This window comes from Amblyraja radiata, chromosome 8, assembly GCF_010909765.2.
Source record: "Amblyraja radiata isolate CabotCenter1 chromosome 8, sAmbRad1.1.pri, whole genome shotgun sequence".
Taxonomy (NCBI): Eukaryota; Metazoa; Chordata; class Chondrichthyes; order Rajiformes; family Rajidae; genus Amblyraja; species Amblyraja radiata.
Genome location: NC_045963.1, coordinates 66,340,358 through 66,358,112, shown reverse-complemented (window position 1 = coordinate 66,358,112; position 17,755 = coordinate 66,340,358). Strand labels below are relative to the sequence as shown.

General features: G+C 40.1%; 1 protein-coding gene across 6 annotated transcripts in view; it reads right to left on the bottom strand.

Moving 5' to 3' along the window:
* The window catches only part of stxbp5 (syntaxin binding protein 5), a 245,187-nt gene that overhangs the window by 80,698 nt on the left and 146,734 nt on the right, over positions 1–17,755 (bottom strand). For all 6 annotated transcript variants that reach the window (XM_033026117.1, XM_033026118.1, XM_033026119.1 and 3 more), the window contains exons 14-18: positions 15,292–15,332; positions 9,608–9,828; positions 8,282–8,460; positions 3,366–3,491; positions 2,795–2,946 (exon numbers count right to left, since the gene is read on the bottom strand). In XM_033026117.1, coding sequence (XP_032882008.1) covers positions 2,795–2,946; positions 3,366–3,491; positions 8,282–8,460; positions 9,608–9,828; positions 15,292–15,332 — 719 coding nt within the window. The remainder of the gene's footprint in view (positions 1–2,794; positions 2,947–3,365; positions 3,492–8,281; positions 8,461–9,607; positions 9,829–15,291; positions 15,333–17,755) is intronic.

Genomic DNA, 17,755 nt, shown 5'->3' with positions numbered 1-17,755 from the left:
GCTGGCTACTCACTGACTGGACACCAGGCTGTTCCTCTCAAGTGCCATCTTGCATCAAAACAATAGAAACAGTTTCTTATCAGAGATTGCTATATCCAGGGCTGCCAACTCTCACGCTTTGAGCGTGAGAATCACTCATTTGAACAAAGTCTCACGCTCTCACGCTGATCACAAATTTCTCACGCTCTGTCGTGAGAAGTTATGTGATCAACGAAAATTTAAAAACTCATATAAACTGCATGCGCCGCGGGTGTTGGAGAGCCGGGGATGAAGCAGCGGCGGGAACAGATGCCGGGAGCGGGGCTGGCGAGTGTTTGTGGGGCTGGTGTTTCCTTCAGTTAAATATTGGGAAGGTAGCACTATTGTCATTTGCCACTCAACTATTATGTTTGTTTACCTCGCTGACTATTTCTAAACACCCCCCCCCCCCCCCCAAATTCCTTTGACAGGTTGAATAGAAATGTCCCCAATCTCATTTTATTAATTCAACACGTATGAACATCCTCAAGGAGTGTAATCAGATGGAAACTGATTCAGATGCGATGTTCAAGAGCTTGTTCAAAGAAGGGGCATATTTTAAAGGAGTGACAGATATACCTGTAGGGGAATGTGTGAGGAGGTTATTATTTGTCTTTAGTTTTAGCTTGAACCAGGACATCTGAAGATTCAAAGTTTAATATAGTAATTGTGCTGATACTGACTCTAACCAACCACGTAATGAACATCATCCATTCCAGAGGCTTTATTTTTCTAATGCCATTTAAACTTCACTTGGATTTCAGTCACTTCAATGTAAAAGTAATTGGGAAAGGAGAGCATTGGAACAAAAATTTGTCCTTGGTACATATTAACTGTAATATAATAATGTATGCATGTTGATAGGTGCAATCGAAACAATGATCTTTTTATCATTGTTGTGTTATGAATACCACAGAAAATATTATGTACACTAAAGATCACATTAAATAGAATATTATTGCTTAAATATATAGTTATTGGACTTTGTTATTTGCATTTCGGAAAAGACCCAGCTGAGAGGAAGACAGCAAAATACTGAAAATATTGGGGGTGAAAATGACTTCAGGACAGTTTGTTAGGAAAATGAAAGAAATGGTAACAGAATATTTATACAGCTGAGTATAATTTTATGGATGAGAAATTGTGTTCAACCAATTGATGACTTCTTTGACAAAGTAACTAGCATGTTAGATAACAAGGAAGCCAATGGGTGTAGCAAATTTTGTTATACATAATCTGGTCTGTGAAGTGCCCCATAAAAGATTACCACATTTGATAAACACCTGTGGACTTGAATGTAATAGGTTAGGTCCAGGGGGTCAGATATGGGGCTTTATGTGTGGGACAGATATATTGTCAGTGCAGAGGGGCTAGGAGCAAAGCCAAGTGTGCATCCAGAGTCAAGGTCTGGAATAGTACTGGGTGTGCAGTCAAAGCTGGGACAATGGGTGTGTTCAGCACTGGGAACCTAAGCAGGTAAGCAGTTATGATCAGGGTTGAATAGGGGGGCAGGTGTAAGGCTGGACTCAAGGTCAGGAATGAGAGAAGGTATGCAACTGGAGTCAGGGTCAGGAGTAGTAGTGAGACCCATGTTTGGTCAACATGGGCCAAGTGTTTGATTATAATCTGATTTCCATACATGAATATGCTAGGATCATTCATGTGTTGATCAGAGCCTTGGCTCTACTGTGGAATGCAATTAGGAATGTAATTTAGTCTAACCTTATTCACAGCTAATCCAATTTAAAGCATATATATTGCATTCAAGTGTAAGTTAAAAGAGTCTCTACAGTGTGCACCATATTGCGCAATTTCAAGCTGAAAAATGCAAAAGCTCCGTACCAATGGGAGGGGGTGTGGGGGGGACACACACCCTCCTCCCACCCCCCCCCCCCCCCCCTCCGCTCCCTCGGGCTTGGTCTCTCGCAATTTCTCACTCCCAACTCTCACCCAATGTTGGCAGCCCTGTTATATCTTTGTGGGAAGCTCTCAATGAGGCCAGTCGTGAACAATGTTAATTAGCTGATGATGCACATTCTAGAATATACTACCTTATTCCTTGAGTGATTATTCTCTATCATGCCAGTTTTCAATTATTTTATGATCTCTGAAGCCTGTACATTTCTACCAGGCAGATAAATCGTTATGCCTAGTTTTTCCCCCTTTTTGCTTGCAATATCAATTTCACCTGCTACTCATTTGGGCAATTGCATTTGCTTTTCTTTGTTCAGAAGATTTTGACAACTTATCTACAATTTCCAATGTTCAACTTTAAAAAAAAAAGACTGCATTTAGCAAAATGATCTTGGCCATTCAGTCCATAAAGGCTATTATGATGCAATATCATAATCTTAACAACACCAGCATAAAAGGTCAGGAATTTGTTCTGTCCTGTGCCCATCACCCATCCCTTTATCTCTTCCGGTCAATTCTTTGCTCATTGATTTTTAATTTTTAAATCTTTCCATGAGAAACTTTTACTGTACTGTGTACATGGCAGCTTGCTTGACCATATTTCTAAGGATTAATATAAAGTAGCAATTCACTGAACAGATTGATGATGTTCCTTTTAAAAGAAAACCTTCCTCTCACAGCAGAAGCAACAATTGTGCAGCACTTCACGTTGCCTTGCAATAGCTGGCTATGAACTGCACTGCTACCTAATTAATGCTTTCATATCAGATTACATCTTCTGCATACTGTGCCTATATCCACTGCACATCATGTCAAATTCACCTCCTGCAGCTATTAGGGAAATAAAAACATCAGTGCTTACCTCCCGAGGCCTGTCGGGTTTTGCGGGGGGACTTTGGTTGCCTCTGATAAGGATCATTCGAACCATAGAGTTCAATTGTGCCCAGGTTTAAAAGTATAGTCTTCTGAATGTAATCAACCATTGCAATACCATTACAGTTCCCAAACACCAAACTAAAAAGGAAAAAAAAGAGTATTATTAAAAATATTTTTAATCTAATACATTTGAAACACTGAAATCTGCATCCCACCCTGCACATTCAGCAGCGTTTTAAGTGAATGTGTATTATATCCCATATACTAAGCTAGAAAGGACAAATAAATATATTCCACAGAGAAAAATCACACTTCATGGAAACAGCTGAGGACCAGGTATGATGAACAATCCTGACCAGGAATTAATCTGATGTAAGTCCCATCATCTGCACAAAGAAGAAAAATTGGTATGCACAAAAAAAGGTTAATACACATGATTTAGAAGAACAGAAAATCTTATTGACATTGTAATGATTCATATTTTTAATACCTAGAATGCTGCAGGTTAGACTGTGGGGGAAATTAATGTTTTGCTCATTGTAGACACTGGTACTCACAGTCCATATGATGAATTGACTGCAAGGCTGGTTATCTGTTGTGGAGGTTCACCATTAACCCAAACTAGCTGAATGACTACTTCAGCTTGGTAGCCTCCCGCTTGTTTTAATGGAGTACTTCTAATTCTGGTGAAGGAAACATATGCACTTAATTAATATATAACCTTTCACGATTGCACAAAATACATACAAATACATAAATATCTTACAATATCGAGGGCACAATCTTCAAAGTTCAGCAACTAATAAAATGGTGGGACCTAATTTTATTCAATCTTTTTTGTTTTCCTCTAAAGGCGTGACTCCTCACTTGCCTGTACATTTATTGGCATAAACCAGTCTCTGGTATTTTCAAGAAGGAATGTGCACTGTCTGCAAAAAGGGTTGGTGTGAGATATTAAATCTGAACCCGAGAACACCCATCCCAATTCAAAGAAAACTTACTGCACACAATGCATTGTTTTCATTCTGGTTGAAAAGGAGATATCTTTTCATCCCTCCTTTATGCTTCCACCAAATGCTTCAAATCCATGCCTCTATTTTTTCACTGTCCTGTAAGAAAATAAGTACTTGCTACTTGCTCCTTCCAGGCCCCTCAATTAAGCTTTTCTTTGTCCTCGTCTACTCTGCAGAAAAATTACCCCAGCCTATTCAAATTTTCTTCGGAGCCAAAATATTCCTATTCTAGCAATATTTTCTTAATCTATTCTTTACCCTCTCCAGTACAATTATGTTTCTCCTGCAATATGATGACCAGAACTGTGTTGAGTATTCAAGCTGCAGTCTGATTTGTGTTAGCCTAGCATAAATTCCCTGATATTATATCCTACATCTCAGTTGATAAAGCATCTAAGTGATCTGTCCCAATGAATTTTGGGGAATAAGTCTATCGTTTCTGCTATAACTCTCAGTAACCTCCCATTTGTTACATATTCTCTTGCCTTTCTGCACCTCCCCAAATGCATTCCCTGAGAATCACTAGAATGTATTTCATTTGACATTTTTCACACCAAGTGATCAAATTATCTACACTTTCTAGTCTAGCAAGTTCCTTCTAATCAACTACACAGCCAAATATATTACCTGTAAACCTCTTTGTCATGCCCTATATTTAAATCTGAATCATTAATATATATCATATAAAGCAAGGAACAGAGTACTGGAGCCCCATGGAACCCCAATGGAAGCAGCCACAAAAACCCCATTCCCTATTACCTATTGCTTCTAACTGTTGAGACAACTTTGAATCTCAATTTACCAATCTCTGTGGATTCCATGGACTTCTCCTTCTTTGACCAGCCTGTCATATCTGAAGAAGTGTACCTACTCAAAATATCACCTATCCACGTTCTACAGAGTGGCTGCATGTCCCGCTGAGTTACTCCAGCACTATGTCTCTTATTTTGTAAACCGGCATCTGCAGTTCCTTGTGTCTACATTTTATTACCACGTTCTTTGCCAGAAGCTCTGTTACAATCTATGGGGACAATCCTCTTGTTATCAACTAAAAATAAAATCAACCAAGTTTGCTAGGCATGAACGTCTGTTAAATTTGACTCTACTAAATGAATCTGTGCCTTTCTAAATGTAGAGCCTAACAGGCCCTATGCTATCCTTAAATTTTCTCTCCAGAACATTAAAAAAATATTTTTGATTTTATTTTCCAGTATTTTTTTCATTACCCCCCCTTGCTGTACTGATTTCACCATTTAATTTCACCCCTATACCTTTTACAATATTCTAGATCTCAGCAGTACTAAGTGAGAAGCACCCACCATTTGCCAGGCTTTGTCCTACCCCTCCTCTTCCAGCCTACTCAATATCCCCCCCCCTCCCCACCACAATCAGTCTGAAGAAGGGTTAAGACTCGATACATCACTTATCCATGTTCTCCAGAGATGCTGCCTGGCCGCTAAGTTATTTCAGCACTGTGCGTCTCTTTTGTAAACCAACATCTGCAGTTCCTTGCATCTAAGCTCTTGGTGGCTGACAAAAGGCTCTTTTTTAACCCCCCCGCTTCATGTATATCATTCTATATTATTCAATACAATACAATACGGGTTTATTCGTCACATTGCACATAAAGTGCAAGTGAAATGAATATTCAGGGGATACAAATTTGCAATCCCACCCTTTTTGGGTAAATTTTTTACAATGAACTTCTAGAGTATCCTCCTTTGGAGCTCCATAGCTCAGTCTGATTGATTGAACATCTGTTTCAAGTCTAATTTTCTAAACTGAGTTTAAAACCTAGTTTTATCATGTGTCAAAGATGTGCCCTCAAATATTTTTTTTCTCCATTAGACTTTTTGGACCTATGGCACACATCCAGCATCATTGACATCGTTTTATTTAAGACCCAAAAAATATTTTTTGACAAAACATATCTTCCCTTTGCACAGCTGCGATTGATTCTTTAACCATTATTACCAGATCATTTAATTTTATTTTTTCTCCCCATTCCACTATGTAAACAGTGATCAGGAATGTTAATCTATCTTCCTGGCTCTCATCAAGCCCCATTTCAGTGGAAGCAAATATATCATTCTTTCAAGTGTTTCTTTCGCCCTGAACACATCTCACTAACGTCCTCATAATTTGCAATGCATCATTAAATTTAACCAGCCTCCCTTTTTGCGATTTCTAAGCTTTGTTTGCTCCATCTTCCAAAATGTCATTATTGTTCTGTTTGCACGTCAACTGCTTTTCACCCTTCTTAATGTATGTGCAACTTTCTGACTAATGGCCAAGATCAAGAAACCGGCCCCAAAACCACCAGCAGACCTATCGCCCCAAAACCACCAGCAGACCTATCCTATGAGAATATTAGTCCTAGTCCTGAGACGCCATTCATTTGGCCAGGACGCATCTTAACCTCCTCGGAAGCAATATTAAGACTCCAAACAGTGAGGCCTCCCTCCCACGCCATCTCTTCGGCTGCATTATCTAGTCATTCCGTTCCATGAGTAATCTGGACATTACCACCTATTATATTTTGCTTCTTAATCTCTTTTCCAATTACTTAAAATCTATCTGCAAAACATTGCCTCTCCTTTGTTCTATGATATTGACACTGATAAGAGCTGAGATATATGGAGGGTTAGTCCTCTACTCCAAATAATCTGCCATCTTTGAGTGTTATCCTGATCTGGCACTAGGAAAACAACACCTTATAATCATGCCCAATACTGCTTCCCTATCACATACACGCTCCTGATTTCTCTCCTCTCACTTCCTGTAGCACTGTACAATAAATAGTAGCAAGGCAGTCAAGACAACAGAATTCTGGTGGGGCTAAAGTGCCAGATTCAGTAGCAAGGCAGTCTTTTTGATTCCAGTATCTACTCATCAAGATACAACTTTGAACCACAAAAATGAGCATGAAATTCACAAGTAAAATTATCTGCATGCAGGTGGAAGGATAATAGAAGTTAATGATGTGACTATTATTTTGTAACCCATACCCCACCCATGTAAGATGATAATACTTTATTGTCACTTGTACCTAGGTAACATTATTTTGTTTTTGCTTACAAAGAACTCTCCCGCTGCATCCCCCTTAATGAGACAGAGATATTTTACAATTAACTTAATGCATGATATTTAACATTTCTCATAACACAGGAGACCATTCACAGCATTGAGTCTATGCCAATTTAGAGAACAATCCCAATCTCCCAATTATTTCTCAGTAACCTGTTCTTTCTTACATACTTATCAACTCTCCCTCCTCCACCCCTACCATTCACTTCTCTTCCCAGCACTCACCTACACTCAGGGAATTTTATAGTACTCAATTAACTGGCTAACCAGTACAGATTCATGACATGGAAGGAAGCCAAAGCACCTGGGAGAAACCGACATAATTTGAGGGATAACTGTCAAACTCCATGCAAACAACATCCAAGGACAGGATCGTACCTGGGTTGCTGGAGCTGTGAGGCAGCAGCCCGAACTACTGTGCCACCAATTTACAATGAGTACCCTTTCTATTAGAAACATAGAAAATAGGTGCAGGAGTGGGCCATTCGGCCCTTCGAGCCTGCACCGCCATTCAATATGATCATGGCTGATCATCCAACTCAGTATCCTGTACCTGCCTTCTCTCCATACCCCCTGATCCCTTTAGCCACAAGGGCCACATCTAACTCCCTCTTAAATATAGCCAATGAACTGGCCTCAACTACCTTCTGTGGCAGAGAATTCCAGAGATTCACCACTCTCTGTGTGAAAAATGTTTTCCTCATCTCGGCCCTAAAAGATTTCCCCCTTATCCTTAAACTGTGACCCCTTGTTCTATTGAATATATATTATCAAAGGAAATATATTTTTATCACATAGGCTCCCTTTCTCCCATTTAATCTAAGACAGAGGTAGTATTTTTCATAAGCGAGTAAATTAAAGTTGGGTTGAATTTCATTTAAAGAGAAAAATCACAGCCTACAATCGGATCCCATGGAGGGTTGCACTGTTGGTGATGATGCCCTTGAGCTGAAATGTTAAACTGAGGACTCAAAGCCTTTCAAGAATTGCAAAAGATCTGTTGGCAATACTTAGAAGAGAAGCAGTATATATTTCCTTGTTATTCTTCAAACAGATTATGTCACTATTGCAGACCACAATTCTCTCACTCTCAAAGCTGTCTCCAAATCAGCTATTCCTTTTCGTTCATTACAAAATCGACTACACTTGGAATAGAATGGAATATTTTATTGTCACATGTGACCAGGACAGTGAAATTCTTTGCTTGCATACCCAATGTATACAAATACTTCCAAGTACTTCCAAAATACTTCACAGACTGCAGTAATTGTTATTGATGAGGTCCTGCTGGACCATACATAAATTCAATTCATCCTTTTTATAAAAATGATACTAATGAATAAAGTTGACTCTAATGATTGATCAATACTCACTTTAGGCAGGGCACATTATCACGGAGGCCATCTGAAGACGTGCTGCTTGTAGAAGGGTGAGACTGAGAGTTTGCAGTCTGAGAATTTGACCCCTGGCATGAAATTCCTACTGTTGGTATTTGATCAGTCTCCGGTGATTCAAGATCATTTATTTCATAATGCAATCGTATTTCAAGCATCTGAACAGCAGGAAACACAGAAAAAGAAGAGGTCCTGCTGAACTTTGGTCAAGCAATGTGATAATGATTCACATTATTAGACATCACAGTTCTACATTAAAGAGGTATGAAAGGAATAAAACATTTGAATCGTATCTATGGGAGCACAACGATCTTTCTTTTGACTCCATCTCTATGAAAGATCACTTTACTCTCCCATTGTAGATGTCCTTAATGTAGCATGGCTTTACTCTGTTCTGCAGCGTTCTCAGAATGAGATTTTAAATGGTTTGATGAACATTGATACAGCTTGAGTGCTCACAATCTAAACTCAGTAAGCTTCATTGCATAAATTCTTGAATTTGCAGCAGCTGCTCATCACCTTACAGAGAATTACCACAACAGTTTAGGGCCCCATTAAAAATCAAGGTAACCATGTATTTCACTGGTGTTCTATAAACCTTTTTCTGACAGCCTGTTATCAACACACATTGGTGCAATTTTCAATGTCATTTGGAAGGTTTCAAAATGGAGAGATTTGATAGAGTAATAGGAATCTGAGGGGTAATTATTTCACATAAAGGGTGGTGAGGGTGTGGAACAAGCTGCCAGAGGAGATAGTTGAGGCAGGGACTATCCCAATGTTTCAGAAACAGTTAGACAGGCCTATGGATAGGACAGGTTTGGAGGGATATGGGCCAAATGCAGGCAGGTGGGACTAGTGTAGTTGGGCTGAAGGGCCTGTATCTGTGCTGTATTACTCTGTGACTGAGTAAATAAGCAGACACTGTTTCTGTAACAGAAAACATTTTTGCAAGATAACAGGCAAAATATATGAAGTAAGATATGAGGAGAGCCTTAATTAGGCAGAGATTATAATGATCTAGAATGTACACTCTTAAAGGGCAACGGAAGCATATTTGAAAGTAACCTTCTAAAGATAATTGGATATACACTTGTGAATGTAAGAAAATAAATGGGGACAGAGTGGGACTGATTTGAGTTGTTTCAAAGAGCTGAGAAAGACATACTCCTATAGTGTATAACTTAATGATATATTTCAAAACTTCATTACCATAATTCTGACAAGTTACATATGTTCATGTGTTCATTATAAATATTAACAAAAATCACAGTATATATGCAAGTATAATAATTGATGTCACACCTGGATAACTTCTGTTGTCACTTCCTGTTTGCTGAATTTGTAAACAATTACGTGGGCCGATACTCCTGCCACACAAAGCATTCGGCTTTCAGGACACCATGAGATTATCTGGATGGCATAAGGATCTTCATCCACTATATCTGTGTATGGTTTTTCCTCCTTATTTCGAGATTTTTCAAATACTTTGGATGTCTTCATCTTATACAAAACTTGTAACGTTACTATCAAGTGTGGAGAATAAGGAAATTAAATTAAATCATGATAGGTTTGTCCCAAATTTAAAATAAATAATTACGTATAAATCTCTTGCTCTCTGACAAACTGTAATATACTGGGTTCCAGATAACACCACCATTTCATAGTTAATAAGTACCAAAGAACCAATAGCTGCTCACAAAAGACAAATGCTTATATTATTTCCCTTGGCCATATTTCATGGCTATTAATGAAAACAAAAAGGGAGTATCATGGAGTTTTCCAAGAAACTGTGGAGCTAAGAGAAGTGCGAAAGATTTAAAAAGCAGCCGCTAAGATAAGAATTTGTTGATTTCCCCAGTAAAAGGGAGTGGTTTTAATGGAGTGGCAATTGTAAGAAAGGCTGTGTGCGAGTTCCAAGTTCTGTGCAGAGTAATAGCGCTGAGGCGTTGGGTTTGGCAAAAAGGGGGAGCCGAGGTATAAAAAAGAACAGGTCTTTTAACTTTTCTCTTCAGACTTAGTGTAGTCAGGATGGTAGTTATGGCAGTGGTATGCTGCTCCAGCAGGTTGTGTAACAGAGCATGAAAACAGGCCCTTCTGCCCACCGAGTCCATGCTGATCTTCCGTTCATACTAGTTCTACTTTACCCCACTTTCTCATCTACTCCCTCGACTGTAGGGAGTAATTTGCAAACTTACAAACCCACGTGTCTTTGAAATGAGGGTGGAAACCCATTCAGTCCCAGGGAGAACATGCAAACCCAATACAGACAGCACCTGAGGTCAAGATCAAACCCGGGTCTCTGACACGGTGAGGCAACAGCGCCACTGTGCCGTCCAAGTGGGTGACCACCAGGAAAGGTATAGGGGGTTAAATAGATGATGTAGGGTTCCCCTGTGGTAATTCCCTCCAATAGATGGGGGTGGAGAGATGATTTTTCAGAGGACAGCAGCAGCAGCAGCAGCAGCCAGGTATGTGGCAGCAGGTATGGTGTGTTGCCTCCTTGGTGCCAGGGTCAAAGATGTTTCTGAGCAGTTGCAAAACATTTGCAAGAGGGAGGGTGAGCCATGTTTACTGTGCACATTGATACCAATGACATAGCAGGAAAAAGGGAGGAGGTGAATGAATACATGGAGTTATGAAAGAGGTTAAAAAGCAAGACCTCAGGTAGTAATGTTCAGATAGTGCTTGTAAAAGCAGAAATGGAAAGATGTCCGATGCATGTATAGATGATGAGCTGCTGCAGGGGGCAGCGATTCAGGTTTTTGGAGCAAGCTAATTGGATATATAATTGATCATATCAGGAAGCAGAGGGTGATGGTGGAAGGCTGCTTTTTTTGGACTGGAGGTCTGTGATTAGTGGTGTGTCACAGAGATCTGTGCTTGACCAACTGTTGCTCATTATTTATTTAATTAATTTGGATGAGAATGTATTCGTTTGCAAATGACACCAAAATTGATGGCATTGTAGGCGGTGAAGGTGGTTATCAATAAATACACAGGGATCTTGATCAGCCAGGTAAGTGGGTCAAGGAATGACAGTGGATTCAATTCAGGTTAGTACGAGGTGTGGCATTTGGGAAGTCAAACCAGGGTAGGACCTTCACAGTAAATGGTAGAACCCTGGGGAATGTTGTAGAACAGAGTGACCCAGGATTACAAGTACATGGTTCCTTGACAGTGGCATTACCAGTAATCAGGAAGAAGGCGTTTGACACACAAGCCTTCATCAGTCAGGGCACTGAGTACAGGAATTGGGACTTTGCAATTGTACCAGAAACCAACATACTATTATTGTGATGTTAAACCCAATTCATGGCATAAAGTGCTATTCTGTTACCTTCTAAAAGGCAGGAAAGACAGCGAAACAAATAGCAGTTTATATACTGAAATTATCACTTTACACTTAAGAGTTTTAATTAAACCATGGGCGAGAATAGCTCCATTGGATTTAAGCGATGACTCACTTGCAACATTAATTTGAGGCACACAATTAAAAGATAACTAAAGTTAAAAGCCTACAGCAACCTAATCCATTTTTCTCGTGTTCCTTCTTGGTCTTACACTTTTATGGTGGAAACACCATGCTCAACATGTGATATATGCATGCAGATAAATCAATGGTTAATGAAGCACAAAGCTTTAATTATTATTTTTTACTTCAAGTTTTAAATCAGATAGAACATAGAACGGTGCAGCACAGGAATAGGCCTTTGATCCACCACATCTGTGCCAACCAAAACAGAATCTGCAGAGAATCTGTCTCCTGTGCAATTGAAACATTGTTAAAAAAAAATGGAATTGGAAGTGTTGAGGTCCAAACATCTAGCAACAGAAGGAAACAAAACGGGCAATACGGGCTGAAAAGATGAAGTACGAAGGGAAGCTGGCCAGGAATATAAAGAAGGACAGTAAAAGCTTCTTTAGATATGTTAAGGGAAAAAAAGTAGCAAAGTCAAATGTGGGTCCCTTGAAGGCAGACACGGGTGAAATTATTATGGGCAACAAGGAAATGGCAGTAGAGTTGAATAGGTACTTCGGATCTGTCTTCACTAAGGATGACACAAACAATCTCCCAGATGTACTGGAGGACAGAGGATCTAAGGGGGTAGAGGAACTGAAATAGATTTTCATTAGGTGAGAAATAGTATAGGGTAGGCTAATGGGACTGAAGGATGATAAATCCCCTGGGCCTGATGGTCTGCATCCCAGGGTCCTCAGGGAGGTGGCTCTAGAAATAGTGGACGCATTGGTGATCATTTTCCAATGTTCAATAGATTCAGGATCAGTTCCTGTGGATTGAAGGATAGCTAATGTTATCCCACTTTTCAAGAAAGGAGCGAGAGAAAATGGGGAATTACAGACCAGTTAGCCTGACTTCGGTGGTGGGAAAGATGCTGGAGTCAATTATTAAAGAGGTAATAATGGGGCATTTGGAGCAGTAAAAGGATTAGTCCAAGTCAACATGGATTTATGAAAGGGAAATCATGCTTGACTAATCTTCTGGAATTTTTTGAGGATGTGGCAAGTAAAATGGATGAAGGAGTGCCAGTGGATGTAGTGAATCTAGACTTTCAGAAAGCCTTTGATAAGGTCCCGCACAGGAGACTGGTGACTAAAATTAGAGCACATGGTATTGGGGGATAGGGTGTTGACGTGGATAGAAAATTGGTTGGCAGACAGGAAGCAAAGAATAGGAGTGAACGGGTCCTTTTCAGAATGGCAGGCAGTGGCGAGTGGAGTGCCGCAAGGCTCGGTGTTGGGGCCGCAACTGTTTACCATATATATTAATGATTTGGAAGAGGGAATTAGGAGCAACACTAGCAAGTTTGCGGATGACACAAAGCTGGGTGGCAGTGTGAACTGTGAAGAGGATGTTAGGAGGTTGCAGGGTGACCTGGACAGGTTGAGTGAGTGGGCAGATGCGTGGCAGATGCAGTATAATATAGATAAATGTGAGGTTATCCACTTTGGCGGCAAAAACAAGGGGGCAGATTATTATCTCAATGGGGTTAGGTAAGGGGGAGGTGCAGCGAGACCTGGGCGTCCTTGTACACCGGTCACTGAAAGTTGGCTTACAGGTGCAGCAGGCAGTGAAGAAAGCTAATGGAATGTTGGTCTTCATAACAAGAGGATTTCAGTATAGGAGTAAAGAGGTTCTTCTGCAGTTGTACAGGGCTCTGGTGAGACCACATCTGGAGTATTGTGTACAGTTTTGGTCTCCTAATTTGAGGAAGGACATCCTTGTGATTGAGGCAGTGCAGCATAGATTCACGAGATTGATCCCTGGGATGGCGGGACTGTCATATGAGGAAAGATTGAAAAGACTAGGCTTGTATTCACTGGAGTTTAGAAGGATGAGGGGTGTTCTTATAGAAACATATATAATTATAAAAGGACTGGACAAGCTAGATGCCGGAAACATTTTCCCAATGTTGGGCGAGTCCAGAACCAGGGGCCACAGTCTTAGAATAAAGGGGAGGTCATTTAAGACTGAGGTGAGAAAACACTTTTTCCACCCAGAGAGTTGTGAATTTATGGAATTCCCTGCCACAGAGGGCAGTGGAGGCTTAGTCAGTGGATGGATTTAAGAGAGTTAGATAGAGCTCTAGGGGCTAGTGGAGTCACGGGATATGGGGAGAAGGCAGGCACGGGTTATTGATAGGGGACAATCAGCCATGATCACAATGAATGGCGGTGCTGGCTCGAAGGGCCGAATGGCCTCCTCCTGCACCTATTTTCTATGTTAAATCTCAAACTTTGGAGACAGATTGAATCTCTAATTAAAATTTTAAGTAAGTCATTATCAAACACAAGGAAAAATCCACCAATTAAATGTAATCATGCTATTGTCAATAATGGAAATTCTATTTATGACTGTCTCGCCAGCAGTCTGTCCCGTCCCTTTTCTATTTTTATTATTTTAAGTATGTTTTAAAAGGTGTGTTTCAATGTTTCTAGGTTAGTTTATGTGGGGGAGGTGGGAGGCGGACATTAACATTGCAGAGCTACGATCCTTTGCCTAGGATCGCCAGAATTGCTCCGACCGCGGGGCCTGTGGACTTTAACACCGTGAAGCCTGCTGTCTCCGGTAAGAAACGGCCGACTCAGGAACTCCTTGCCGTGGAGTGTTCCGATCCATCCCGACGTCGGAGTTTCGATCTCCCGACGTGTGGGCTTCAGACATCGGACTGTCTGTAGTGGCGAACTGCGGAAGGTTCAAAGGCCCAGACCACGGATGAACAAAGGAGGAAGATGACTGAACTTTATTCCCTGCCACCACAGGGAGGAATGTGGATTCCACTGTGGTGGATGTTTATGTTACATTTATTTTATGTGTGTATTGTGTTCTTTTCACTTAGTATGGCTGTATGATAACTCAAATTTCACTGTACCTTAATTGGTTAAGTGACAATAAATGTAAACTTGAACTTGAAGAGCAGTCAGCCGATTGAGTTGTGTTGGCTTTGAGCAATACAATTGACCCTTTTCCCCCCACTACTTATTTTCCTGTAACTCCTTCACTCGCATGGCCATCTTACCCATTGTGATTCTTCTGCACTATTATAGTATCCAATTAACCTAATTTGAAACCAGCATGTTTTAAGGATATGGGAAGAAACTGAAAAGCTAAAGAGAAACCCACACACTTTTAGGGAGACAGATAGCACTTGACGTCACGATTGAATCTGCTGGTGCTGTTGCCATATTATGAGAAAGTTAAATTACCTAAGAAAAATAACCAGCTAAGATGCAATGCAATTTGAATAATTTAGTTATGTTATAAATAAATTGTGGTCTGGAAAATCCAGAAACCAACTGCAATCTGCACAATTAATTTAACTCAGAAGACAATCCCGACTTGCCTACGTAACACCTCTAACTAATGAAATGTTATCATATCAACCTCTGATGTCCATAATAGAAAATAAATGCTGTAATGACTTTTGGAGAGTTTAATTACATGCCTGTCAATTAAAGAAACTTACTAGCTGAAGCATCCCAGAACTTCAGTGATCCATCTGCATGCCTAAATGAGGAGGGGGTGGGGAAGGGGAGAGAAACAGGGTTTAGTATTTTGATCACCTGCATTATCGCTGAAGGTTTTCATCCAAGTAAGAGGATGGAAGGCCTTTATTTATCAAAACTTATCATAAAATCCTGTCAACCTATTTGTTGCAGATAAACCTGGCTCCACAAGTTCTTGTTATTACGTGAAAAAAAACCCAGAATAAATAAAGCCTAATTTGAAATGAATGTTTGGAAACTAAGGAATGAAAGCCGTGCTATTTGACCTGTTAGGTCTTTGTCTAATTTGTTCTGAAAATGTGTATGTGACTGATTACATTTATTGCTAGTTTCCAGTTTCTCAGAAGTGACATTAATGATCCCAACACAAGCTCTGATAATGCTCCCACAATACTAGCAGGTCACCAATTTTAGGTTATTATCATCCATAACATGGAAGTGATTGCACCAGGAACCAACATGCCAGAGAACAAATGCTAGAGATCGCTGGGCGTACAAAAGGAGTCAAACAGGGTTATTGGTCAAAGACTCAATCTTCGATGATACAGACCAAGGCTAACATTTAACTGGCATGATCTAGTTAGAAATAATTATTGGGATGACGTGGAAACTATGACAGTCCTACTTTCTTTCTCTCCCTCTGTCTGCTACCCACTAAATGCATTCAATTATCTCAAAATGTTAAACCAAGCACTTTGCTTTGAAAGTTACTGCAGAATTAGGTCATAAGTGATAGGAGTAGAATTAGGCTATTCGGCCCATCGTCTACTCCGCCATTCAATCATGGCTGATCTACCTCTCCCTCCTCACCCCATATCTCTCCCTCCTCACCCCATATCTCTCTCTCTTAACCCCAATTCAGCTAAATGAAGTAAATAAATCTACCACACACTGCCTTTGAGTTTTTAAACCATTTCTTTAGTCCATCACTATACCAACAAATGTTCTGTTGGCTGCCTAAAACAAATTAAATTTCCAAAATCTAATTTTCTTCAATAGGAAGGCTATCTTCATTAAGTTTTTAGTTACTTACATCCCCATGAGTGAAATTATTAAGGCACCCTATTGTTTTTATATACTCGCTTATGGAATCAATAACAAAAGATTTAAACTTCAAACCTGCTATTGCCAATTATTATTCATATTTTTAATTCATGCCCAACGATTGAGATTCATTCTCTCTCAACTTCATTTGACAGATGGCTCACCATGGAATAAGCCCGTTTCTTAAGTGACAAAAGACATGGATAATTCACAACGTGGAAGAATGTCATTCATCCTGTGACCGTTTGCAGAAAGTTTCCTGACTTATGGCCTGGAACAGCAATTCCAATGCATATGAACGCAAGAGGCTGCAGAGTGGTGGACTCAGCCTCGCCCTTCAACGGAACAGCCCTCCACACCATTGAAAGCAGCTGCATGAGTTTTTGCCTCAAGGAGGCAGCATCCATATATAACCATATAACCATATAACAATTACAGCACGGAAACAGGCCATCTCGACCCCTCTAGTCCGTGCCGAACACATAATCTCCCCTAGTCCCATATACCTGCGCTCAGACCATAACCCTCCATTCCTTTCCCATCCATATAACTATCCAATTTATTTTTAATCATCAAGGATTCCCACCATCTCGGAATCCAAAGCCTATCTGCCTTATTTAATGTTGGCGAATCCTGATACACTTAGAGATATCTGACATGATATCCTCTTCTTCCACAGCAAATATTTCAAAAATATTGCGTTGATCGTTTTGATATCCTGTGCTCAATTTCAGTCACTTTTAATTGTTTTGTGAACTTTTGCAAACTGTCCTAATTCACAATTTATGGTACACTATATTTTGCTATAGTTTCACTTTCAGCAAGTTAGCTCTCAAATCCTGTGAAACTCATGACTTTTGTTTTAAAAAATCAAATCTGTACATATTAAGTTCTTTTTTGATCATCTTATGATTTATTGATTAACAGGTTGGTCCAGACTTTCAATTCTCCCTTCAAACAATGACATTGACAGTTTGTTAACGACTGTGTGTGTAAAAGCAGATCCGAACAGAATCCAGAAGATCACACCTTTTACCAATCTTAATCATGTAAAGATGGCAAGGAGATAAACATTGAAGCATTTGCAGACTGGTACCTTCGATTTGCTTAAAGACAATAGACAATAGGTGCAGGAGTAGGCCATTCGACCCTTCGTGCCAGCACCGCCATTCAATATGATCATGGCTGACCATCTACAATCTGTACCCCGTTCCTGCCTTCGCACCATATCCCTTTACTCCGCTATCTTTAAGAGCTCTATTTAACTCTTTCTTGAAAACATTCAGAGAATTGGCCTCCACTGCCTTCTGAGGCAGCGAATTCCACAGATTCACAACTCTCTGGGTGAAAAAGTTTTTCCTCATCTCCGTTCTAAATGGC